The sequence below is a fragment of the Convolutriloba macropyga genome, chromosome 14 (genome assembly GCF_964194025.1).
Source record: "Convolutriloba macropyga chromosome 14, txConMacr16.3, whole genome shotgun sequence".
In the NCBI taxonomy this organism is placed as follows: Eukaryota; Metazoa; Xenacoelomorpha; order Acoela; family Convolutidae; genus Convolutriloba; species Convolutriloba macropyga.
This window is the reverse complement of record NC_134481.1, coordinates 44,479,565-44,507,064: the sequence shown is the minus strand read 5'-3', so window position 1 is coordinate 44,507,064 and position 27,500 is coordinate 44,479,565. Positions and strand designations below refer to the sequence as shown.

At 34.2% G+C, this 27,500-nt stretch overlaps 1 protein-coding gene across 1 annotated transcript in view; it reads left to right on the top strand.

Moving 5' to 3' along the window:
- The window catches only part of LOC142352947 (uncharacterized), a 125,850-nt gene extending 110,548 nt beyond the window's left edge, over nucleotides 1-15,302 (top strand). Inside the window, exons 15-16 of the mRNA XM_075405104.1 lie at nucleotides 834-1,066; nucleotides 14,874-15,302. Coding sequence (XP_075261219.1) covers nucleotides 834-1,066; nucleotides 14,874-15,234 — 594 coding nt within the window. The 3' untranslated portion in view covers nucleotides 15,235-15,302. The remainder of the gene's footprint in view (nucleotides 1-833; nucleotides 1,067-14,873) is intronic.
- Nucleotides 15,303-27,500: the final 12,198 nt, after the last annotated feature.

Sequence of the window (27,500 nt, the reverse complement as noted above, 5' to 3'; positions counted from 1 at the left end):
ATCTGATAAGATCTTGTAAGGGGATGCATCTTCTTGTAGGTTCTTATAAAACAATTTTGTAAGAAATTTGTCAAATTTTACACGATAAAAATTCTAGAACCACATGGGCATAGAAGTCTTTCCATTTTATCATAGCTACAGACCAATCACCTGCCTACCAAACCCCTGCCTATCCTCTCCCACATCTTACAAGAGAACCCATAAATGTATTTAAGGTCCATTATCAGAAGGCATCTGCGGAGTGAAATTCAGCCAGCGTTATTCATTTGCCAATGAATTTTTTTCCGTAGTTTTTTCAGCAGCGTTGTTATATATTTAATTGCTCTCAAACGAAGTTAATAGCAAATATATTAGTCTTATACTGCACATAATGAGGTAGCTATATACTTTTAAGATACACTGATACAGTACTGGGCTGACGATATGCAATTCGAATACAATGTTTTAGTACTGATATGCTAAGAGACTAGGGTCCGGGAGGATCGAAATAGGATTTACTTTTTGAATTTCTGAATTTCTTGATATCATAAATGGTCCTTGCAAGATCACTGCGAAAGTTCAGCCATAGTTATACCCATGAAACGGTCGACTTCAAAGCATTTATTGCAAATTTATTGCAAAGCTCATTTATTGCAAATTTTGCACTGTAAGTGCACTGAAATTGAGATCCTGGATTTGGTTGAGAGAGCAACATCAGCCGAGACCGGATAGTTATCTTGCAAGATCTTGCACGAATGTGGCGAAAAATGTCTTTTTTGCAAAATCCTGCAAGACAACCATTCGAATTCGGCTGGGGGATTCAGAGAAAAAAGTCTCTTGTTGTTTAATTTCAGCTTGAGATTCGTAAGTACAGAGACCTCTATGGCGTCACCATTCCCGTCCGGGACAACAGAGGTGGGGGAGGGGACTTCCACTCTGTGCAGAGGTCAGGGGGAGGGGCGAATGACGACCCCGAGCTGAAAAGACTGCATTCCCTGTTGGAAAAAGAGCGGAAACAAAGGGAAAAATTGGAGAGCAGATTGGAGAAAATGGTGGATAGAGATATTGATGCGCGCGCTCAGATATTGTGAGTTTTTGATTCTAAATTGTAACAACCACTAACTGGTATATAAGTCCAACATTATTGTCAAATTACTAGGACTGTAGTGTGCAGTTTAACACCCTAGATCGCAGTTCTGGAGAAAGTTGGTTCGAGATCTCGGATCTTTTGCATGTATGAACCCCTTTCCATTCACAGAGCACGTGCCATTGCATGGCAAATCATTATGTAAATTAATTGCAGGTGCGTCTGGGGGGGGGGGGGGGGTTGGGGCGTGCAAGTAATTTGTACCGGCCAAGCTTGCAACCACCAAACTCTGTACCCGTAATTAGTAGCCGCAAACGGGGCACAAGCGGAAAGGATCTGGGATCTTGTAGCGAGTTATGTTTGTGCTAATTCCTGAAGACGGTACAAAGGGTATAATGTTCATTATACCCGCTTCTTCACAGCTTACTGGGCTTATACAATATAGCCCATCCCATACAATAAATATGTCATATGGGGGGGGGGGGGCTATAATTTTTTGTTTCCCGGGTCGAGGTTTTAGGGTGAATTTTCGTAAGAAATGCGGTGAATGCGGTGAATTTTCGTAAGAAATGCGGTGATTGCGGTGAATGCGGTGAAAAAAAATAATTCACCGCTTTTCACCGCATTTCTTACAAAAATTCACCACCAAATTCACCGCATTTCTTACAAAAATTCACCGCATAGACTATTATGGCAAATTAATGTAAGAAATGCGGTGAATGCGGTGAAAGCGGTGAAAAAAAATAATTCACCACATTTCACCGCATGTCTTACAAAAATTCACCGCATATGGTTTCCAAAGTTTACTTACTCAATCTGATTAAAATTCACAAGAAATAACAAAGACCTAAGTGACAGTTGGCGCAGTGGAATAAGCTTACGAAGGCATACAGGAGGTCAGAGGTTCGAACCCGTGTGGGGAGGATTCTTTTTTGTGAGAGTACTGAGAACGCGGTGAAAAAAATAATTCACCGCGATTCACCGCATTCACCGCAAAAAGATGTAAGAAATACGCGGTGAAAATTATTTTTTTTCACCGCATTTCACCGCATTTCTTACGAAAATTCACCACCAAACCTCGACCCGGGTTGTGTGGGGTGGGGTTTAGTAGGAAAGAGCCACATTGGTTTCATTGTTTAATTGTTCCGGAGCCCAGACAGTCATGCTAATCAAGTTTCGTGTGAAATTTTTTTCGCTCACGCGATGTAAAGAAAAAAATGCTCCAAAATTTTATTCTTATTTCTTATGGAAATTGTATGTAGATAATTGCATGCTACAAATCAATTGCTTCCAATTTCACACAATCCTCGTTTTAATAAGCGTAACTATTCAATAATGAATGAGTTCATTAGTTCGCAAAGTGAGTAATTTTTGTTCAAAGATAAACTCCAATTAATAAATTTTTGCCATTGGATAGTTCCTGAAATAGATGAACAGTTAAGACAATAAACATTAAAACTATCGCTGGACTGTCCTTTTTGGCGCAGTGTGTAGACCAGTTTTAATATTTTGTTCAATTGGTCTTTCCCCCAAAATTCCTTTAGAAATTTGAAAAAAAACGAGTAGTTAACCGGATTAAAGTGTTCTAGCTTCAAACTCGCGGAAACTAATTATAATTGCTCTCAAAGGAAGTTTGTAGCAATATTAATAGTCCTGTGGTTTTTTATGCAATTTTTTGTTTGAAAGAATTTTCGCATGACCCTTTTCAGATTTTGTCCTCAAAAACGGGATAAACAGGTAACGCCTGGAACGCATTAGGTTCTCTCCTTAGGCTTACTAGAAGCTAAGAATGCAATTCACCAAAACTGTTTTGGAGAAATAATTTTATAGTGGGAAGGGCGGTTCTTAGAGTTTAACCCCCCCCCCCCCACTTCACCCACCCCCTGAAAATTGTTCCATCACCCGTTACCCTGTGCGTTAAATTCTCTCCCCCATCCGTGCCCTTGTTACCGTACGCGCTCACCTCACAATCCTTCAAGTAAGCTAAAAAAGCTAGCCTCCCTAAAACCGATCGGAATTCGTTGTTGAGAGGAATTTGCCCCATATTAGTTGGAAATTTCTATTTTTTGGCCAGAGCTAGGTATAGTTCAGGATTTGTGTACTGTTTGGATAAGGAAATCAATGTCAATAATTTACATAATTGTAAGATACTTTTTATTGGAGTTCAGCTTTGAAGAGCAATCAGGATATAGGGAGCAAATAGCTTGAAAAAACAAAAATGATGAATATCATGAAACAATATTAATGATTAATAAATTATAACCTTTTATGTTGCCGTAAATGGGTAAAACAGCGCTGCAACCAAGCATGCAACAACGAGAAATAATTGAAACTAAGTTTTCTTTCCCAATTTTTATCAGCTTTTTGGGAACTTATATCGAGGCTAACGTGGAGTCTTATCTCGAGTCTTAGCTTGACAGGCCAACAAAAAACACGGATTCAGCCAGAATGCTCAGCTTACAGAAAAGTTATCCGTTTTAGCAAAACTTGAAACTGGGTTTCTCGAAAATTAGAATAAGCGTCTTGTAGTCAGTTTTTAATAGCCACCATCAGCATCTCAACCGCTATTAGTTAAGCGCTCTGCTTTTTTACAATTCAATGAACTTGAATTGCATTGGGGCGCTGTCTTTTTTTTTATAGAACTGTTCACACATTTTCTTGATTTTTGAAGTCAAATTGGAGCAGTGATTTTTCACGCCGAAACAGGAAGTGGAACAAAAAACCGAGTGGTTTTGCGGCGTGCAGTTTTTCATTCGAATTTTAGAGTAAATTGTGAAAAGGTTGTTTGAACAAAAATTCGCTTTCTCGCTTGTATTTTTTGACCACATGCGGCATTTTGACCTTGATTTTTACTATTTTTTCAATTTGTTCGATCTGATTTTTTCTAAATTGTTTTCCCAATTTATTCATAGTCCGTTCTATTTCTAGGTTTTTGTTCAGCCGGTAAAAGTTCTTTGAACTGTACGTCAGGACTTGTCCTGCTATGTTTTTTACAACTCAAAGAATTTGAATTGTATTGGGCGCTTTTTTTTTAAGATATGTTCACATATTTTCATGGTTTTTGAAGTCATATTGTAGTGAACATTTTGATCACGCCGAAATAGGAAATGGAGCGAAGAAGAATTTTTTATTCTAATTTTAAAGTAGACTGAGATAACAGAGTTTGAACAAAAATTCGCGTTGTCGCTTGTGGTTTTTTGTTCACATGCGGCAATTTCACTTTGATTTTTACTGTTTTTTCGATTTTTTGGATAAATTTTTTTTCTAATTGGTTTTCCCAATCCATTCATAGTTCATTCTAGGTCTTTTTTTAATCAATGAAAAATCTTTGACTGGTACTTCAGGACTTGTCCTGCTATGTTTTTTACAATCCAAGAATTGGATTGTATTGGTGCTCTGTCTTTTTTTTTATTTTTGTAAGATGTTTTCACACCTGTTTTCATGACTTTGAGCTTTCAAAACGGGATAAACAGGTAAAGCTCAGCGGGCACCAAGTTTCATTAGAGGCCCGCGTTTAGTAGTCCCTCAAGTACTCAGAGTGGTGAAGCTACTGGGAAGGCCGTAATTCAATGTTAAAAGGTCATTTTTGGGAGTTTTTGAGCCTAAAATAATGAAATTTTTAGCACTTCGTCATTTTTTGGATTTTTTGTTAGACCAGTCTGAAATTGAGGTTTATTAAAGTTGATAAAGGTCCTTTGCAAGACGTAATTGCCTTTTACGGCCACTTTAAGCGCTATATCTATTGCTACTCCAAACATAAACACGGTAATTTATACTAATTTTTTCAAATTGTTTGAAAATTTTTTTTTTCATTTTTTGAGTTGTTTCAGACTTTGATGTCAAAAAAGCTCGTCTGGGGTTTAATAATAGGTTATTTCATAGTTTCTAGTGGTAATGAAGTGGTTTTAAACATTTTAACTTCATGATTTTTACCAATTTTTTTAAATCAAACTTGGTTTTTTTTCAAATTTTCTGACATTTATTGTCATTATTCAAGTTTTCCAGCCCTTATGAGCAAGAAGCCTCATCTAGGGTTTGCCAACAGTTTACTGAAAATATTTTTTGGCCATGGAATGGTACTCAACATTTTAATATCTTGTACCAATTTTTTGATAAAAATGCATTTTTTTCTTTAATTTTTTGAAATTTTTATTCAGTGGCCAGTGAACTTCCTATAGGGTTTGCTAGTATGTTACTACATAGTTTCTAGGGGCAATAAAATAGTTTTCAATTTTTTAATTTTGCCTTTGTAGGGAATTTTTTAAAAAAAGCTTGCAATTTAAAATTTTCGATTGTTTTCAAATTTTTCGATTTTTTTTGTCATTCTCTGAGTTTAACTATCTTTACTGGCAAACGAAACTTTTTAAAAGTTATAGACGGTATACAAAACAGAACTCCAGAGTCAAAAAAATGTTTTTATTTATAGCCCTATTTTTGGAAATTTTTAAATTTTCTCTTCTCAGTTTCTTGATGCATTTCTCATACTTTATCTACTTTTAGTGGCAGATTCATCTCTTTCAAGGTTTTTACGTGAGTTAATGAGTATTCTGAAATGAGTCATATATGGCCTTCAAGTTAAAAGCTTCAAGGGTTTTAGTAATGATCGTTTTTTTGGTTAGTTTGTTTGATTCTTTTTGTTTCTCAACTTTTGAGATTTTGTCTTGTTGGCTGGGATTGTTCAATTGATCGGCTGGTCAGGTAATTAGGTCTGTCTTTCATTCAATTACTTGGATTGTATTTCAGGAATTGTCCTGCTATGTTTTTCATTTCTTTTTACCTTTTGATCACGTTTTTCGTTTTTCGTAAGTCACGATTTCACGCTTGACTTCTGACTTGCTTCACTCGCTGTTCCTACTGAAAGGATTTTAAATTCTTTCATGCATTGATTTACGCAATATAGTGAGTACGGTCAATGTCAAAAGAGCAAAATGAAAACATCAAAAGAAACAAGATAAGCAAATAAAGCCCTGTCATCATGCTGTAGTGCATTAGGTTACCCAGGTTCATTAAAGCGATTGCTAGCTGGCATTAGTATTATGCTTAATAGCCTTCAGTTTAAAGCTGAATTAAGTGTAATTTTAGAATCTAAGCGTATATGCAGAATTTGAAACGAAATAAAAAATTAACTCGTAGAAAAATTCCGACAACTTCCATCTCTAATTTTTTCTGTTTCAATCCCAATATGCGTCAAGCGGGTCAACGGCGGCTGTATTCCGGCAATATGCCGGCTATGTTTTCAAATAGAAACTGAACTCGACTACTTGCCACGTGAAATGGACCAAATGCGCCCTTGAGATTTGCAGTTTGTATTAGATCATTGATTTTCCCAACTATGAAAATTGTCCACGAAAATTTTTCTTCCATGGAAAACTGTCCGAAATTCATCGTGAAAATAGATTAACAGTAGTCTCGGGTCATAGTGGGGAAAATTATTGGCATTTGTGAACCGGCGCTCAAATTTCCACAAAGTTGTTATTGTTGCAACTTGAGCACAACTAAAAAGTTGCAATCTAATTTATAATCCTAATTTTTTTTAAATATTGAGTTGACCATAACCACTGAGACTTTAAATGAGCACACAAAATCGAGATTCATTTGAATTCAACTTGAATTAATTGAATCAAGACTTTTTATCTCGAAAATTGCAACTCTTTTTGTTTAAATCAGAGCAGAGGTCAAATTTGTGCACTTTAAAATTTTTTAAGATCTTAGTATGCAAAAGGCGTGCAATAATTGCGCCTGTCAGACAGGCTGATCTAGAAGAACTAATTTCACATTTTGATTGGCTAGCCATCTATATTCAGTTCAATGAAGGCTAGAGATTTCTTATATAAGTTTATTAACTGCCCATTATTTTGGTGAAAGGCCATTTGTCACATTTAAAGCGTCTTGATTATGTGTAAAAGTCAATATCCCCCCAGCTTACTAAGGTGACGTACATGATGGCATTTTTAAAACCCCTGACTTGAACTTTATCTTTTGAGTATTAGCTACTGTGACATTTTAGCATTCCTTCTATGCTAATGTCATTTTGGGGGAAATTAGGCAGTAATTATTAATTAAACTTGTTAATTTATTCATAACAGATGCCCCCGTTATGCAAATGGCAAAAGAAAATATTTTGGTATTGAATGGACTAAAATTTGTTCACGTTTTTTTTCACTCTCAGTTGATGAACAAAAAACAGAAATTGACTAAAATTACGTAGGCAGCTCATGGGTTTGAAAATGGCTGGATTAAATTTTTTTTTTGCCAAAAAATCCCAATGCAACGGCAGCTGAGGTATAATTTTGATCAGATTTTGATCATTTTGAGAATTAATTTCTCAATTTCTGTGATGTATAGCGTAGCTAATGGAGCGTTTTTAAGGTGTGTGCTTTGCACGCCAATTATTGAGAGTTCAATCCCCTGCCTCGTGAAGCGTGAAGCTGTCTGTTTGAGGATGAGCGCTTGCTTAACCATAGCTTCAGGTTGATCTTAGCCTGACCAATGTTGGCTGCAATAATGGTACCAAGTGAAAGTTTTAGACGCAAAAAAGTGGCCATAGTCAGCAAAAAAAGAGCAATGCTACTCAGAAAAAGAACAGTCTGAAATGTGGGCAATAATAAGAAAAGGGCAGCTGAGAACAGGCCGCAGTAGCCTAATGCTGTTCCGCTGCGATTGCGCAGGAACCAAAATTAATTATTAGTATTATTATTATTATTATTATTATTATTATTATTATTATTATTATTATTATTATTATTATTATTATTATTATTATTATTATTATTATTATTATTATTATTATTATTATTATTATTATTATTATTATTATTATTATTATTAGTATTATTATTATTATTATTATTATTATTATTATTATTATTTTTATTATTATTATTATTATTATTATTATTATTATTATTATTAATTGCTCTTGAACGCAGTTCATAGCAATTATTGTAAACGTGTGTGTCTTTTTTTATGCAAAATTTTCGCTTGACGGTTTTGACTTTTCGAGTGACTTTTACGCCCTTGACTTTTTGCATTTCGCGTGATCTAAAATTCTCTCTCAATCACAATTTCAAGCAACTGAACTCAATTGGCGGCAATTTAATACTAAGAGTCAAATGAAAAATGCGCCGAAACTGATGTCATTTTTTAACTTTAAATCTTAATAGTGGTATATGTTAACCTCTAATGTGGTTATTTGAAGCCCACTATAGAACTTCTTAGTCCCATTTAGGCTACCCCTCCCCCCACTCACACACACACCGACTGAAGCAGGCTGCAATTGATTAGAGCTCCCACTAGTCGTTCAAGAGCAATTCTTCCGACGTTTAGTCGGTTATGTTTATTATTATTATTATTATTATTATTATTATTATTATTATTATTATTATTATTATTATTATTATTATTATTATTTTTATTATTCTTATTAATTGTTAATAGCCGCCTCAGCTTCTCAGCCGGCTATTATTGGGCTCCTATTTTTTACAATTCAACGAATTTGAATTGTATTGGTGTGCTGTTTTTTAAAATTTCAAAGAAATTGAATTGTATCGGGGCGCTGTCTTTTTTGTTAAGATCTGTTCACACAATTTTATAATTCTTGAAGTCAAATTGCTGTAGTGGTTTTGTTCACGCCGAAACAGGAAGTGGAGCGAAAAAGCGAGTGGTTTTGCGGCGTGAAATTTTTTTGCTCTATTTTTAAGTAGAGTGAGAAAACGGTGTTTGAACAAAACTACGCTTACTCGCTAGTGGTTTTTTGTTCATATGCGGCAATTTCATTTTGATTAATTGCTCTTGAACGAAGTTCATAGCAATTATTTTAAACCTGTGTGTCTTTTTTATGCAAATTTTTTGGTTGACAATTTTGCGCACTTCTTCTAGAACATTCTTTGACTTCTTAAGTAACTTTTTGCGCTTTCATTCATCTTTTTTGAGTGATCTCTATTGCTTTCTCCAAAGTAAAGCTTGCTGCTAATATATAATTGACTGCAGTTTGGGAAAATTAGGGAGTCATAGCGCAGTGGTTAGTGCGTGTTGCTACGGATGGGGAGGCCAAAGGTTCGAATCCCGTTGGGGGCAAGGTTTTCAGCACCCATAAAGAAAAGTTGATTTAGGCTACAGAAGCTGAATTGAAGTCTGTCGCCTGTCGTTGAAGAGCAATTCTTCCGACTTTTCTCGGTTTATTTTTTTAACTGTTTTTTCGATTTTTTGAAAAGGATTTTTTTCTAATAGGTTTTTTCAATCCACTTATAGTCCATTCTGGGTCCAGTTTTTTGTTTAGTCAATGAAAATTCGTTTTATTAAACGTCAGGAGTTGTCTTGTTATGTTTTTTTATTCATTAGAATAAAAACTTTTCGCTTTACCTTAGTTCACAACTTGTTCAACATTTCGCGTGAAATCTTTTAGATGCCCGATTTTAGATGCCCGTTACTCAAATTTTGCTCATAGTTAGCATCTCTAATGCTTGCTGGTATTGATACTAGCCTCTGTGTCTTTTCACTACGCAACAGGAGTAGCTCCAAAATGACATCAAAATAGTTCGCACTTTAACAATTTTTGTCCGAAAATCTTTTTTCACTTGTTTTTTTCTCTTCGTTCAATCCCAATCTTGATTATGGGAATTAATAGCGGCTGTTTTCCGGCAATCTGCCGGGTATGTTTTTTTTCTAATGGTATGATTACTAAGAAAGCTTAGAACCATATATAACTTCGTATGATTACCAAGAATCATATATGACATATAAGAGTGTTTTGCGGTGTTCAAGAAAAAGAAAAGTGGGGCAAATTGTGGGAAAAATAGTGCCTATTAAGATAATAATGAGTTATATTAATTTATATTATTTATAAAATTAATAATTGAGTTATATTATGTTAATAATAATTGAGTTAGATTAATTAGTATAAAAGTTAAATGTTTTAACTGTTTCAGGTCTTATATCGACTCTAATTTAATGAAGAAATTCACGTTATGCGAATTTAAACTTAAAGTTGATTCTTTTTCTGTTGATCCCGGCATATTGTCCCGATCATGTTTTAACACAATACCTATGCACCCTATACATTAAAAAATTACACCCAAAAAACTTTGGGATTTTGATGGTGAAGTTTGTATGGTTTTTATATTCTTCCTACCCTTTTACCCTTTCAAAATAGTTTTTGTTCTCGTAATTTCAGCTGATTTATTTCTTCCTTTTAACTTGATTGGGAAGTCTATTTAATATTCAAATTGATCCTGTCAAACCTGGAATTTCTTCCATCTTGAGATTACGAAAAACCGATTTGTTATTAAGCCGAAAAAGAGCAAAATTTCACAATAAGATTGCGATTCACTGAGTAAAATTTTTAACCGTTTGAATACCCCCTCCCCACCCTCGGACAGTTTTGGTCAGTTTTAATAAGTTTTCTTGCAAAGAATAACTGTTAAAGTTGAAATTGACCTAAGTTGAATTGACGTTAGATGTCAATTTCGTCCAACAAACACAAATATCCGGAATTAACGTGCCACTTGTAAAAGATGATTTAAAAAAATTTCTGAACAAATTCTGCTCATAGCGACTTTCTTTTTTTTGCATTTTAGCGGCTTTCTTTATTGTGAGAATTCGGTTTTTTGCCCTTAACAGTAGATTAAACTCAGCGTGATAGACTGAATTCTGAAAATGACAGATTAATTTGACCTTTGAAAACAGTCTGTGGTTCTACATAGCCGCAGAACAGCATGAAAATAAACATGTTGATGAAAATTGAGACAAAGTGAAAAATAGTTAAAAAAGAGAAGGAAATGAAGAATTAGACAAAAATTATTAAAGAAAAGAGAGAGAAAAAAGACAAAACAAGTGAAGAAATAATGTAAAATTAGCAAAATATTTGCAAAAGATGAAAAAGAAGTGAAGAAATTTATTGCGAAAACGTGAAGAAATAGTGAAGAATTAATCAACAAAATGTGAATAAATAGTGAAAACAGAGCAGAAAATGAAGACAAAAAGTAGAGAAATAATAGAGTAAAAAGTAAAGAATCTGTGAAGAAATTGTGAATGAAGGTATAATTGTCAATTTTCTCAGTTGACAGGCAATTTGGAGGCTTTTTAATTGGGTTTATCTCTGCGGGTGGTTAGGCCAGACTGAATGGTGACTGAACCCGACTTTTACTGTCCTAAACCCCCCTCCCTCCCCCCAACCGCGGTCTGCTTCATTAGACTGGTGATTTAGGAGTTGGTGCTAAGGAGAAACAAATTGACGAAGGAGCTTATAAACAATCAAGTTGAAGGTTAAATTGACGACAGAGATATACAAGGAAAATCGATAAATTGCGTTCGCTTGAAAGTTCCAACACTTATTCACATGACAAACATTGTAATGGTTTAAAACTCAAAAATTAACCAATTTTGTTTAAGAATTTGAGCATAATCAAATCTTGATGTGTGGGACAGTTGAACGTTAAATATGTGCTAATGTGTTCGCAGATTGATCGCGGTAGGCTGTTTTGAAAAAAAAAATTAGAATAACTGCAAAATAACTTGGAAGCTCCAAGAACAAAGGTTTTCAAATCTTAAAAGCCATATTTTTTTGTAGAATTCAAAAGCATTTTATTCAAGATTTGCTAAAAAATTCAGCCTACTTTTTCCTCAAGTACAAAAGTTGACCATCGAGAAAAAGATTATTGACAGTTTTTTTGTATATTTTGTAATCCACTTTTTAAGAGACAAACAGAATGCGGTTAAAAAAATCGATTAAATAATTAGGAGAAAGACAAAAAAACTTTGTTTTCTTGTGAGGTTTCTTGTTTCCAGACCAGAGAACAAAACAAAACCTCTCCTGATGTAATGAAACCAATCTTAAATATCAACAATCATTCCATTTGTTTTTTAAGGTATTTTGGCAGACAAGACAAACTTCCCGTGCAGCATTTCTTACTGGAGTCAAACACGAACTTGAAATTTATATTAGGCAAACCAAACAACAATTGCTGGTCCATAACGTGCTTTTTCAAGGTTTGTGCTGCCTTTTTTTAAGGCTCAGAAAGTACAAGGAAGCTGATTTAGTTTGAAAATAAATTTAGTACGAGTTTCTCCCAAACAAAATCATACAAGTACCTCCCTTCTTTGTCAGCAAAAACAAAAAGTTCGCCTTCCGAAGCGCATTGGATGGTTTTCGGTTTTCGAGCACTTTAACCAAATGTAAGTTAGCTCAATTGTTCTATGCTTTGTGAGCCTGAAATAATTGTAAGTGTCCTGAAAACTTTTCACATAATTTGACTCCGTCCCATTTAGAGCTATAGGAACAACTTGCAACCAGTACTTTAATGTCTGATTGTGGTTGATGAATGATTTATTCAAAACAGCTAAAAGCAATTATGAATTAATAAGTTCATTTTAAACAGCATCAAATATGATCGGAGCATCAAGGGATAGAATTACTATAGTGAGCGAGCTGAATATTAATAAAAGAGCACAAGTTGAATTATTCTTTGTAACTGAATTAGAAATCAAGAGATGTTAGATTGTGGAATTGGATAGATTAATTCATTGAGTTTTCATTTACGCAAAAGTTAACAACAAGGAGTATAAATTACTGGTGAAGTTTTGACGGACCATGATGATTTTGATTTTGCATGCAAGCTCCTTTTTACTTGCAGACGCATGATTTCTAACTTCGCATTTGACAGAGATAACGATATCGACAGTGGTATCAATAATAATTTTGTTTTCTTAAGTTGGTTTGGTGTTATGGGCTAATTATGGTTTTGTCATCTTGATTTTGTGTTTTCGAAAAAGTAGCTGATGAACTCTACTGTAGAATTGAAGTTTCTAACTTAAGCTATCTTGAAAAATTTAAGAAAACTTAAAAAGTAATAGCAAAGTACTAACCGTGGGTTGTTTCTCAGAAGTTTCGAATTAAATTAAAATGAAAGAATAATGGCGAAGTAAATTAGGACTTTATTCGCGCTTTAATCAACAAATGTTGATCCTGATAAGTAATGGCAATTCTGACTTTTTCTTAACTGAATGGGATTAAAACCTTCAATGAAACATAGATTTCTCAGCTCAAATTAGAGGTTACTTACTAAAGAAGGGATAAACTTGTCTTAACCATGTGATTTTTTTTGGATTTTTTTGCTTAAGATTAGTTTATTAAAATAATTCGAAATTGATTATGTCTATTATTTACATTTGCGGAGTATCTATACCGCTTGATGTTTTTAAATATTTTCAGAGCTTCTATCCAATTTATTTTTATAAATGAAGTCTCTCCTTTTTTGGTAAGACAGATATTAACTATCTTGATTTTGGCGCGTTTTTGATGTCGTTTTCTTAGTAGGCTTAAGTACTAGAATTCAACTGGTGTTAGTTAATTTTTTCTAAATATAGGTCTGGGCCCGTTTTTCTACGGCTGAAGGTCTTCAAGAGAATTGAAGTTGCCTTGAGAGCTAATTTAGAGGAAAACAATACTTTGAAATTAATTTTAAATCTTGCTGGATTTTCGAGGCTAAGACCCCGAGCAACCGTAGCTGAACTTTAAATTCTACATTGGCAGCCCCGGAGGGAATCAGGAATCTTTCATTGAAATTTTGGGATAATAAGGTTTTGCTGATGAAGTTTCAGATCTTTCTGAACAATTCGTGATGTTTTAAAACTTATTTTTAAAAGTTCTTATTCTGCTTAAGATTTCTCGTAACAAATGTTAAGTTGTTATTTTTTTTACTATTAGAATGTTTCATTATAGCAAAAGCCTATATACCCTGTGATATAATTGCTTAACAACCCCGGTAGATTTTCGGGAAGGCTATTCGAAGGGCGAATCTTTTATCTCTTTTGTTATGAAAATTTTCTGTGTAGGGGTTTTTACCGACCCATTTTCTTGAGTTTAAAACCACCTGCCTGTTAGACAACCTTTCTTATTTTCAGCGGTAAAACTCTTTTCTCATCTTCGATTTTTCCAAGTTACTAGGATTGTTCGGTGGAGTTGGTGTAGACTCAAAGGTTGAATGGAGAAAGAGAAAATTGCTAAAAAAAACTCATACGAGAGTTTTTTATTGCTTCTGACTCTGGCTTTGTCAGGAAGCAGGTCTGTAGGAAACTTGCAATCTTTTATTCGTTAGTTTAATTGCTTAACGTAAGGGCAGAATTGAATTTCTTTAAGAGGATTAAAGTTGCCTAGAGGGCTAACTTAGAGAGAAACAATACTTATTTTTTCAAAACTAAAATTTTTTCAAAACTTGTTGGAATTTAGAGACAAAGACCCCGAGCCACCTTAGCTGAATTTTAAATTCTACAACTACTTAGTAATTTTTGCATGTGCTTTAATAGGCTTTATTCTAGTCAAGTTTAAGCTTCACACACCTAATTCTCAATCAAGTAGCACAAAACTATCATGCTCATGTTACTGAGTGTAGCGCACTTCAGTACACGTGGTGTTTGGAAATTGAGTTTTTAGTACTACAATGTCCGATTGACTGTTTTGGCGCCAGGAGGGAATTAAAGAAAAAAACAATGCTGTGAAAACTCCCAAATGAAATCTTTTTTACTTTCTTACAGTTACTTGCCAGCAATTCCTTCATTGTTGACAGTAAATTAACATTTCACCATTTTAATGGCAAGTTTCCACAAACTCAATTTCAGAGTAGGATTGCTGTTTATTCAAAATCTTAGTTTTTGAAATCTTGAGAAAATTATGAGAAAATTTGTAAAATCTTGAAACCTGAATATTTCTTTGAGGAATAACCAAATTCATTATAAACACGAAGATGAAAAAATGTCTTAGGTGATAATTAAATTTCTAAGGTAAACAAGAGTTGAATAATTTTTGTTTTAGAGCTGAAAGGCAACGACATGGTGATATATCAAATTCGAGCACTCCACTTAGGCGGAGTTATAATTCCTCCCTTCCACCCAACGCAAACATTTCTGGCTACTACTCCACCCAGGGTCCACCCAGGACTAGCAGCGAGTTCGACGCTGTGCTTGAACGGGTCAAACAGAAACTGGACCATTCCATTTCCAGACATCTTGGAACGACGAAACTTGAGTTGGAGTTGTTTGGGCAACATCCTTACGCTGCTTGGGATAGAAGTGGGGGTGGATTTTCATCGTTGAACAGAAACAAGTACCCGAGGTACACTGGGGGTGCTAGTCTGAGCCCGAATGTCATGCACAAATCCAGTAAACAATTTTGAAATGAAAATTCATTGCGGATGATATGAAATAAGGAATCTGTTCTGCCCCCCCCCCTCCTGCTACTTAGAGGGCATTGAACTTTTTAACTTTTCCAAAGTGCATTTTTTAAAATTGCATGTGCATTTTTACAAAGTAAAATGCTTTATAACAACAGATAATTTCGAACTTGGGGTTATTAAAATATTGGGGGTGAGGCAGAATTGATTTGAAACCTGTTTTTTTTATTCTGAATGACGGAACGAAATTTGTGTTTTCTCAGGCTCAAGACTGAGTGATTGAGGTAATTAAAATTTGAATTTCTTATCAACAACAAAAAAATTAAATTTTTAGGTTTTCAGTTAACCAAGTTTTAAACATCACAGTTGTTGTTTTGCTCTTAACTTGTAGTCCAAATTTAACACCTGAGCTGTGGGGCTGAAAAAGAGCAATTATATGAGTCAAAGAAATGTGTGCTGTGATTTTTTTGGGCTTCTAGATTTGAGCTTTTGTTGATTTTATGTTTTACACAATAAATGCTTCTTTTGAGGAAAAGCTTTGAATTTGAATTTAAAATATTGAATTTGTACATAAATCTTAGTAGATATAGAATTTATTAAACAGATTTGTAATATAATATCAATTGTTAATATTATAAATATTGTTAAGGAGTTTTTGTACTTTAAAGTTAATAAAGGATTTGAAAAGATTTTATTGAATATTAGCAGGATTTTTCAATATAAATTGAAGGTTTTATTGAATTTTTAAATGGAAATTCTGAATTTATTATTATGCAAAAATAGCTGTTTTCTTGTTTGTAGTATTAAAAGAGTTATATTGGAGAGTTTAGAACAAACAAATGTATATTTGCCAAAAAACTGGGTAATTTGGTGTGTTTTAGAGCCTTTTTAAGAACTTCTTTAATTGTTCCGACCCACTTTAGTGGGGTAGGAACTATATACTCAAATGGGTTTTTTTGTTCAGACAATTTTGGCCGATCGATATAATCATCATAGAGAGTTACGAGTGGAATCTTTAGAAAGCCTGTCCAGCGTAGAATAAGGAATTAAAAAAATTTAAATTTTTAAAGGGAGTTACCGAGGTTTAAAGTTTTGTGAATATTAGACGTATTTTAGCCGTTTTTATTCACTTTTTCGGTTTTTTTGACCTAATTTTCGTCAAATTTGCTAAAAATTTGTTCAAATTGTTATTTGTAGTGTTATTAATAGCCGCCCTCATCTCATCTTCTCAGCCGGCTATTATAGCGCTCCTATTTTTTTTACAATTCAAAGAATTAGAATTGTATTGGGGCGCTGTCTTTTTTACAACTCGAAGAGGAGTATTGGAGAAGTGATTTTGGTGCTGAATAAAAGTGAAGAGCGGAGCAAAAAGAGAGTGGTTTTTGTTCACACCGCTGTTTTTGAGAGAGCGAGAAATTGATGTGTGAAAAAAAATTTTCTAAGCGAGCGAAATTTTTTCTGTTCACGTGCGGCTTTTAAAAGCAGTTGTTTGCAACTTTTGATGGTTATGAGGTTTGATTATGATATTGTATTAGTTTTAGGTTTGTTTTGATAGAAATTGAAGGTTTCAAGTAGTTAATTTGATTTTTAAAGCTAATTTGGAGGTTTTTGAACAGTTTTGCTGATTTTTAGATGAAATTTAATGAATTTATACCTGTTCTTTTTGTTTTACTGCTTTAAGTGGGATTTGAATTAAAGCTTGTTACTTAAAGAATTGTAAGATACCAATTGGCTAAAGTTTTATTAGTATTAATCATTTTTTTCTAAGGAAAAATTATCGAAAAAATGAGAAATTTTAAACCATTTTTCTCATTTTTTTTCAGTTTTTATTTTTTTAATCTTACACAAGTGTCTTAGCCACCCTATTATAACTTGCTCATTGTTTTGTGCGATTTTGTGATTGCTTTAATTGCAACGGAACCTTATTCGACTTTATGTTTCCTTGTACTATTAAAAAAACTCATTTAGTTTTTATAGTTTTTTTTGTTGAATTTGTTTTTGATTGCCGTTTCTATTGCTTAATTTTTTATAGCATTTGTTGATGCTAGGGTTCATAATAGTTGTTGTAGTTGTTTAGTAATAAGTATGGGCAATTTTGGATATGAATGATTTTTTTTGTTGAGATATATGACAAAAAATGGCGAAAATTGGAACTACTTTTCTTAATTTTCTTAATTTTTTTTGCGAGCATCTGGAGGCCCTATTGGCTCAAAAAGATTTTTCTTTGGATTTATATGCTTTTGTAATATTAAGAAATTTACTAACTTTTTCCAGATTTTAGTGCAAGTTGTTTTTAAGAGCTTTTTTTTCATAACTTGGCCTCAAGTTATTTTAAAACATTCACTCAAGTGATTTTAGTAAGTAGTAGTTGTTTTGATGAAGTAATTTTGGTGGAGATAGTTATTTGGGGATCTAAAGTTATGACAAAATTTGATCAGATTTTTTATCATATTTTAACGGATTTGATTTTTTTTGTTTTTACTTTTTTTGTTTCATGGTTTGGTTTCGAGAATATCATACATAAGTGTATGCAAAAGTTTTCTGATGAGTAGTTGTATGGCGGTTAAATAGATTTTCACTTCGAGTCGTTTCCGGAATTCTTCCGGCTATGTTTTTTTTAAGATCTGTTCACACATTTTCATGATTTTTGAAGTCAAATTGGAGTAGTGATTTTGGTCACGCCGAAACAGGAAATGGAGCAAAAAAGTGAGTGGTTTTGCGGCATGATTTTTTTGCTCTAATTTTAAATTAGAGTGCGAAAATGATGTTTGAACAAAAATTCGGCTTCTCGGTAGTGTATTTTTGTTCATATGCGTTAATTTCACTCTGATTTTCTGTTTTTTTCAATTTTTTTGGATCGGATTTTTTTCTAAATGGTTTTATCACTCCATTCGCAGCTCATTCTAGGCCTGGTTTTTGTTTGAATTAAATTTTCATTTCTCGCTAGTGAAATGAAAATTTCTTATTTTTTGATCTGATTTTTTAAAAATGGTTTTCTCATTTCGCTCATAGTCTATTCTAAGTCTAGTTTTTCTGTTTAGTCAATGAATATTCTTTGAATTGTACGTCAGGACTTGTCCTGCTATGTATTTTACTTCAACGAACTTTTTATCGCTTTATTATTTTGCCGCTTTTTCAGCATTTTGCGTGAAATCTTTTTGACTTCTCTAGGCTGGTTTCTCTCTTCTCTCATTCTGCTAAAAATGAATTTAAACATCAGTTGCTCAGCAAAGCAATTCAAATTGAACAGAATAAAAATTTGAAGTCAGAATTAGAAACGGGATAAACCCATAAAGCCCAATTTCAGATGCCCGCTATTTGAACGTCGTTCCTATAAGTCTTAGTTACCCTCTCCTATGCTTATTTGTATTGATAGTAGCCCTTGTAGACTCTCTCTTAGAAACAGAAGTATGTTCAACTACGAAATGCCATCAAAATAAATCGGACATAAAAAATGTTTTTATACAAAAATCTTTTTTTCGATATCCTTTATTCTTTCAATCCCAATCATGCTTATTGGAATCAACGGCGGCTATTTTCCGGCAATCTCCCAGGTTTGTTTAAATTTATCTCTAAAGACAGAGGAGGGTTGCTAAATTGTTCGGACCGAGTTTGTTGGCCAGAAGTTATACTAAATTTTTCAAAATTCTACTTTTTATGGGACCAAATTTGCTTTTTCAGCCGACTTGCTTTAAATTTGCTTGAAGTAAATACCCTAAAACTGTAGAAAATTTCTTTTTAAGCTAATAATCGAGCTAGTTGTACACCCATTGGCTTTGAGAGTCTTCTGGAGTTATAAATTTGCCAGTTTTCTTCGAAATTAAATTCATTAAATATACAGAATGCATTTTTCTTTTTGACAAACTGAAAGAGTTTGTTAAAAAATCAATCTCTTTTGCCACCAATTGAACAAATGAGTGATTTGATAGACGGTTAGCAAGATCTGCGCTGATGTTGATCTCGCCATGGATCCATACGATAAAAAATTTAATAGATTTTCATGGGGCGCGTCTTTTTTTCAAAATATTTCCGCTTTGTAAAAGACTTTTATGTATACTTTTTTCACTTACAAGAATCAGGGCTCAATTAATGACAGATATTACATACAAAATTGTTTACATTACGGTTTCAGAGCTCAGCGCGTGATTTCTACGGCTCTGACCAAATATTTTCGTTAAAATAATTTTATATGTTTTTTGAAGTTTGCTTTCAATTGTTATCTTTTTTGCCCATTCCTTAAGCCCAGTAACTTATTTTCCACAATCAAAGATCTATTTACTTTTCAGGAGGTATAAATGAACCTTGATTCTTCTTTCAGTTGTTATCTAATGTCTGTTATGACTTTGAATACGTTTGTTTTAAGAAAACAACTGTTAATTTTTAATTTTCGCAACTATTTTACCTTTTTTCTCATCGTCGAGCGCAATCTCAGTAAAAACAGTCTGAAACCAATTTGCTGTAGGCTATAAAATAATGCCCTTAATGATTTTTTTGTTCAACTAATAGTTTCTTTGGCTGTCATTGGCTCTCTTTTGTTTTTTTTTATTTCGTCGTCGCGATTTTTGTTACAAACACATGACGTCACAGCAACTTCAAATCTGCTTATTGTTCTTTCATTCATGCAATTTCAACTAAAGTTCGTGTGTGACGTCATTTTTTGCTGTTAGTGGAGCAAGTTTTTGTGTTCATTCGCGTGATTAAAATTTTGGTCACACTTGACTTAGCTCATTCACAAAAATGACTTTCTCACTTTGAAAATGACTTTTTTTTACTTTAATTCAATGAGATGATGTTAAATGGGTGTGTGTCACTCTAAAGGAAGGTTATGAGAGAGCAGCTAATAGAGGCAGCAAAAACGTATATATTTTTAGTCAAAACATAACATATCAGCCTTCAATGAAAATACAATTTTCTTTGGTCTGTCTTTTTAATGTTTTTTTGAGACAACAGATCTAAAAAGTTTTTGCAGTTAGTTTCTGGCAAGCTGCCAGTTTTTTTTGATACTACGCCTTTTTATTTTTTTGAGCATAATTACATATTTTAATGAGTTCAGTTTGTTTCCTTGTCGTATTGTTGCATTATTGAGAAGTGCAATTGAAGGAAACAATAATGAAAATTGAACAGTGATTGAAAACGCGTATCTGAGTATTTAATAGTTTCTGTTATATAGTTTATTCATTTTGGGCTGAGACACACTTATCTCGCAAGATTTTAAGGAATTTTTGTTTTAGCCTATGTTTGTCCTTCTTTTTGTTGTTATACGCCATATACCAAATAACGATAGGTTTAAATTGGTTCACCAGGACGTATAACTGAACCTAGTTAAAGAATTCAGTACACAGTTGTTGTTTTAACGACCTTCAAATTGAAATTAAAAAAAAAATTCAACTGTATCATTTTTGCTTTCATTTTCGTAACCATGTGACTCAACCTCACTAAATGAAAATCTCAATTACTTCTCTTGAATCAAGCATTTTTTAACGTTCCAAGCTTGCTTATACGTTGTGACTGACTTCTCCGACCATTAATTTCAGAAAAATTTTCGAGATTTCTATACTGTTCAATTTCTGGGTATATTTTTGCTTTCATGTCTACGTAATCCTTTTGGAAGGAAGAATCTTTTATGTTAAAATGAGGAGAAAGTGACGATATACATTTCTTGCACGCAACATGTGATATTTAAAGTGGCTTATCTTATAATTATATTGGCTTGAACAGTGTGATCTCGTAAAATTGTTTGAAGTTTTTGCTTCTTTATATATTTGTTGTTATTTGTTATTGTCGTGACTTGTCGCATTATTAACAGGCCCAAATGGCTTCCTGAGGTATTGCAACCTAATCAACCTCTGTTTTTTAAAATCTCTTTGCAGTCTGTTCGATTTTTGAAATATTTGATTATGAAAACATAATTGGTTTTTGAGCTTCGTCATTTTTAATTATTTTTTTTTCGGTCGAGTTGTAGTTCAATTTCTGTAAACACAGGTCACAACCCATTCCCATTGAACTATAATTTCATCTCCATTACGGTTTTAGCTTCGAAGAATTGTTTCGCGGCTTTGTTACTGCTGTTACTACAAGATTTCATAAATTATTTGAGATTTTTTGTATTTGTACATTTTATAGGATTTTTGGTTTCTTTTTAATTTATAACAATAGTCGTAACTGGCTTTGAAATTTTGCGCAATTAAACATTGGATATTGAAATGCCTCAGTTACTTCCTATGGAGATATAAATGAACATTTTAGGGATTTCAGTGAAATTAATTCTTTTCAAAGATAGAAACGTTTTTTTGAACTTCGCACCTCTTTGCTCTTTTTTCGTCGACCTATTAACCATTCGCATTGAGGACAGATTCAACATTTTTTTCTAATCATGTATAGGTTAAATAGTTTTGTTCAGATTTTACAGAGTTTGATTTTGTTATGACTTTATTTATTATAGAAATCGAGTTTTGATCGAAAATAATGTTTGTTGTTTGATATTTATTATTGTCCTTTCTAGTAGTCATATCATCAACAACGTTCATTGGCCCTCTAGGGTGGCATTATTGCATTCCACTGTCTATTTGTGGAACGATATGCATGTTTTTGAAAGTTTTCTATCCCTTCATCATTTGGTAGCGAATTAAGTCAAGAATGTGGATGAACGGGGTCGGAACTTTATGTGCGTACGCAAATTACCGAACATCCTTGTTAATTTTTATTATCCTAAGTTGTAGCTTTACCTTCAACTAGTCGGCATAGTTATTCATTGCTGATGAGAGCACAGTGTGAGATACAACTTTTAATGGGCGGTCGGCAGAATGAGATTTTCAGCCGACAACAGCAACCCGGCCGCAAACAAGAAATTAAGTCGACAACCCAATGGCATAAAAATTGCTAAGTAGCTGAACAAACTGTTAATACTTCACATTGGTCGATAATCAAATTCAAGCTATCAGCTAAATTTATCATTTTCTTCCTGTCGGCTCCCAGCTATCGGCCAATTTTCTTACCACTATTTTACGCTCTCACAATTTTTTCAGTGCTTCATTTCCTTTTAGTTTATTACATTTAATAACTTATTTATGTTCTCTAGAGAGCCAACTTTTATCACCACAAGTTCAATAGCTCTTTCTAACTGACTTGTCATTTTGAAGTCTAATTTATTGTTGTGATTTAATAAAAAGCTAGAACACACCCACTTCGCAATTGTTGTCTAAACAAATAAGTTACAGTTTGAAGTGTGTTCACACAAATCGAAGCATTTAAACAAACTTAACCTCAATTCATAAGGAGTTGAAAGAGGAGTGATTTCTTGTACCCTTGAAAAGTTGCTGACGACAGTTTAGATGCAAATCTAATATACACTGAAAATTTTGGTCTGAAGAATGTCTATCTTCGAAATTGTCTTGTAAAATCTTTCACCAAAAACCTATTAGCAGGTGTCTAATTAAACCTTGCATAATAAATTTCCGGAATTATTGGGAAAAACATAAGCAAGCCCTCAGTCAGGAAAAAATAGTACCTGTTTGCGATCTTTTTCAATGCGAGTTTTTGTCTGATAGTTTTTTCGAGTAACTTTTTTGGCTTTCTGTCCCGAGAAATCAAAGAAAATAAACAGTACTGACATCATAAGGCCACAATTTGATTCTGTAAGAGCTTCCTTAGTTTCTTAGTATATGTTCAACGGATATTATACTCTCAGATAAACACTTTCCAGACGAAATTAGGGAAGAAGTCAGTCGTTTCGGAGCCGAACATCTAGAAAAAAAGCCGGTGTCACAACTGACCAAAAGGACTAAATCGAAAGAGTGCATGAAGCATTTCAGCGGGATTAATAGTGAGTCTTCCAGTATTCCAGCTGACACAAACTTGCAACTTCAGCGGCTCGAAAATGGGACAAAAAATGGAATCAACCTTTAAGACAAATTCAGTGCGATCTTTTTTTATTAGGCACAGCTTAGATGGAAATCATGCTCGTAGTCAGCACTCTGTTTAGACTAAAAATAAACTGGAAATCGATACTGACAGTGTATAAAACACAACAATTAACTTTAGATTGATTGAGGCAAAGTAATGCTTCTTAGTCTGTAACTGTGAACGCTTAGAAATTAGGATAAGGCTACTATTTCAGTCTCAATAATCGTTGAGCAGCATTCGACTGCGTTGCAAAGAAGATTTTGAGATAGAACTTTTTTTCATTTCAGATCGTTTTTACTAAATAAGATCGTATCAAATATCTAATTCTAATCAAATTCTTGAGTCGTCTGAAATGCGGAATCATTACAGATAGTTTTCAAGAGAGCAAACTAAACAATCAACTCAATTTTGAGCGAGGATATTGAAATTTGGAATGGTCATCATGCTCTCAAAATGATGATTATTATACATACACATCATGTATAGTATATACCGGACCTGAGTCTCATGATATTTCAGTACTGAATCATAAAATCTTCATTATGATTTTTACTATGGCCAGAGTTCTGATTATGGCACTTTATAGACATTTCATGGTAAAATTCATAGTAAAATCCTGAACTTATTATGAACATAACGAGTCATAATTCTGAATTCTTAATGAACAGTATGAACTTATGTCTGTTTTTGGACTGAACAGAATGGAAAAAATCGTTATCTGTCAGAATTTTCGGAAAAAACCACAGATAAAAAATTGATTCATGAAAATTATGGCTAAATAAAAGGAACATATTAGTGATCACGAATAATGAAATAATCATCGCAGTTTGGAACAAGTTTGTTACAGTTGGCTTAGTTTATTTTGTGTAGCAACACAATTTGGGTAATTCTTGGGTGAGACTTGGTTGGGTGATACTTGGGTGATGGTTTGGGTGATACCTGGGTGGGTTTGACATCAGTTTGGGTTCCATACTCTGTGTGGGTTTGACATCCATACTCAGTGTGTGTTTGTGTGTGTGTGTGTGAGTGAGTGAGTGTGTGTGTGTGTGTGTGTGTGTGTGTGTGGGTTCGGCATAGACATACTCAGTGAGTGTATGTCTCCATTTCCTCAAGTCAACTGCCCCCTCCACTCAACAGATTCGAAACGCAACACGCGATCGTGAACGAATGTGAGTGTCCATCATCATCGTTCGATCATACAACAGAGGCCCAACTTGTCAGAGCCTCTTTCCCAGATTGACCTGCGGCGTTTTCACTGTCAGTCTGGATAGTCCAGAGACGCGACAGAATATTCCTAAACAAATCTAACGCAGAACAAAGTTTTTAGAAAACTACAAAGACCAAATTGACTTAATATTATTAAGCAAATATTTAAGATAAAAAACATTTAACAAAAACGTTCAACATAATTAGGATAATGTACATTATGAATATCATTAGCCCCAACACTGAACCCAATGGACCACACGGATGACCCCCAGGACCACTAATATGAGCCTCCTGGACCTCCGGACGACCGCCAGGACCACTAAGATGAGCCCCCTGGACCACTGAAATGACCCCACTGGACCACCAGCATGACCAGGGGATCAAACGACCGGGGGATCAAACAACCGGGGGTCAAACTGGGGGAATAAAACGACCGGGGGAAGGGGTCAAACGACCGGGGGAGAGTACAGAACGTAGGAGATCAAATAACCGGGGGTAGTGTACTGAATGTCCAGACTCCTGTCCAGAAATGCCCTCCATGTCCCAGATACCCGGACTGCGCGACCTTCCAGCAGAGACAGTCCTCTGCCAAACCCTCTAGGCTCCTCATCCGAGACACGTACATCCAAGACACTTGGGTCCTCATCACCAAGTACATTAATTTGGCAACGATTACGGGAATACGGGCTTGCTTTGTTCGTTAATTACGAGATTACGGGCTATCTCCGTTCGTTAATTCTACTGAAGCACATAATAAGTAGAATTAACGAACGGGGCAAGCCCGCAGGCCCGTTTATTGAAGCACATATTAAGTAGAAATAACGAACGGAGCAAACCCGGAATGAGCTTCAATCGTTAAAAATAGCATCTTCATGCTCAACCAAAATATTTAAGTTTCATTCAAAAATTTCATGTGTTTTCTGAAAATTCTATGAACATTATGAAAGACTCAAAAAATCATGTTCATCCTACTTTCAGAAGAAAAAAAGCTTTCTGGATTCATACTGAACATACTTGGCTAACAAAATACCCTTAGGTCAATCTGATTCAGTACTGAATCGTCGATATACTATTGGAATATAATGATTCATTAATGAAACTTTATGACACTCGGGTCCGGAATGATGTCTATATTTGTTTTGTGGATAATTGAAGCAACTTAAATTTAAAGTACCACAAAAATGCAACGCATTTATGCGTGAATGAATCTAAATGGTATCGAATGAAATCACTTAGGTCTTGAACAATTAGCATTTTCCCCAAATATTCTGCTTAGATAACCATTAAAAGCAATGAGATACTCATTGTTAGACATTACCTCCACCAGTTGTCAGTTTTTCTGGTTATGCGAAACGTTTCGGAAATAAGAACTATATTAGTTACCCTATTGATTTCTCTTTATAAACTGTGGTACCAGTATAGTTTTAAATTTGTATTTATTTGTTTTAGCCTTTTGATTTTATGGTTCTGTGATCTTCCCGAGGAGGAGTATTGGTTTTCTGTCATTTTTTAGCTGAACAAAGTTTGTTCTTTACTTGAGATTTGGCTTCATTTTTTTCAAAAATTGAGTTCTGTTTTGGGTCGCTTACTTCTGTTTTTGCACATTGGACTTTAACAATAGCTTAGTTTGGAACATGTAGTAATTAGAAACTGCTTCTAATATTCAAGGTTAAAAGATTATTTTGAGTAGTTGTGATTCAAAAAGAGCACCACAAAAAAGAGCTCCCCTTCTCGTCCAATCGCCCCGCTGAGACAGTTTATCACTCATCCCGCATGCTTGACCCCCACCCCCTAATGCTATCACCCCTAAGCCCCATCTGGCTATGACAACAAACATCTCACCGGTCGTTTGAGAGCAATTCGCCCGATTTTAAATCTCTCTTCTGGTTACTCTCTTCTGTAAATTTCTAAAATTTACATAGAAATCTTTTTGTTATCTTATATCATCAATCATTTTTCTGACTTAATTGAAATGCTTTTTGTCGCCTGTCAACGAAAAAGCATAAACCAACACATTATATTACCTTATATTGCCGTTCAAGCTTTCATGCTGTTTATTTCTCATAATCAAGTTTCAATTTTGCTTTCATTTCCGCCATGTAAAGTGAAAAATAGCGACCAAGAAAAAAATGTTATCACAGATCAAACAGAACATACTTAAGGCGGCAGACGCCGACTTTCAAAATTCTCTTAACATGAACTTATCTCAAGTTCAACTTCAGTTCTAGTTGAAAACAAACAAAAAGTTCTGAAGATTTGATAGACAGTCATAGCCCGAAGCTTTGATTAGGTCTGTTTCTCTAGGCTGGAATAAGCATTCATTTCAAGGGCCATTCTTAAAGACAGAAAACGTTGATAACAAACAAAAGTGAGCAAATCAAAAATGCTGTCACAGAGACAAGACCCCCCCCCCCCCCGCAGCTTTGTTGAGTATTACGCTGAATGCTAAACTTGTCTAACGCTTCAAACAAACCAGAAAAAATAATTCCAAATTAAATAAACAGCAAAATGTTTTCGCGGTTGGTAATTCTTTTTTATCTGTTCGCAAGTAGCAAAATAAATTACTATCATAAATATGTATGGGAACTTTGTGTTATGTGAACAAGAAACACGGAAAAATTGAGCATTTACAGGTGTTGAAAGACGTCTGTTTCCAAAAGGATGAAAGATTTCGGCAAATAACTGAAGTAAAAATGATTGACAACCTAATAAACATCATAAAGTTGCCTTCAAATTCTCTTTAAATACGATGCAAATGTGTGAGTTTTGAAATTATATAAGAAAATTGTCGGGGAGAAAAAATCTTGCAATATGTTTTCTATATATCTCAAAAATTTAGAGGGAAAAGTAAATCAAAGTGGTAACTTCGATTTTCAAAGTGATAACTTTGAGAACTTTGAGTCTTGGCTATTCTGGGACTCTTTGTCTTGTGCTTGTTTTTAATACCGGCTGCTTATCTGGGACTTATTTTTGGTCATTGTTTTTAGTTCTGGCTTATCTGGAACCCATTTTGCCCGCTTTTTTGAGATCCACGTTTCGCGTTGTTTTGATGCACTGGCTTGGCTGAATGGTTTAATAGCAAGACATCATTTCAACTCTTTCAGGGGGTCTCATTTTTTTCAAAGGGGTCAAACAGTTTCTTGCTATGCGTATGTATA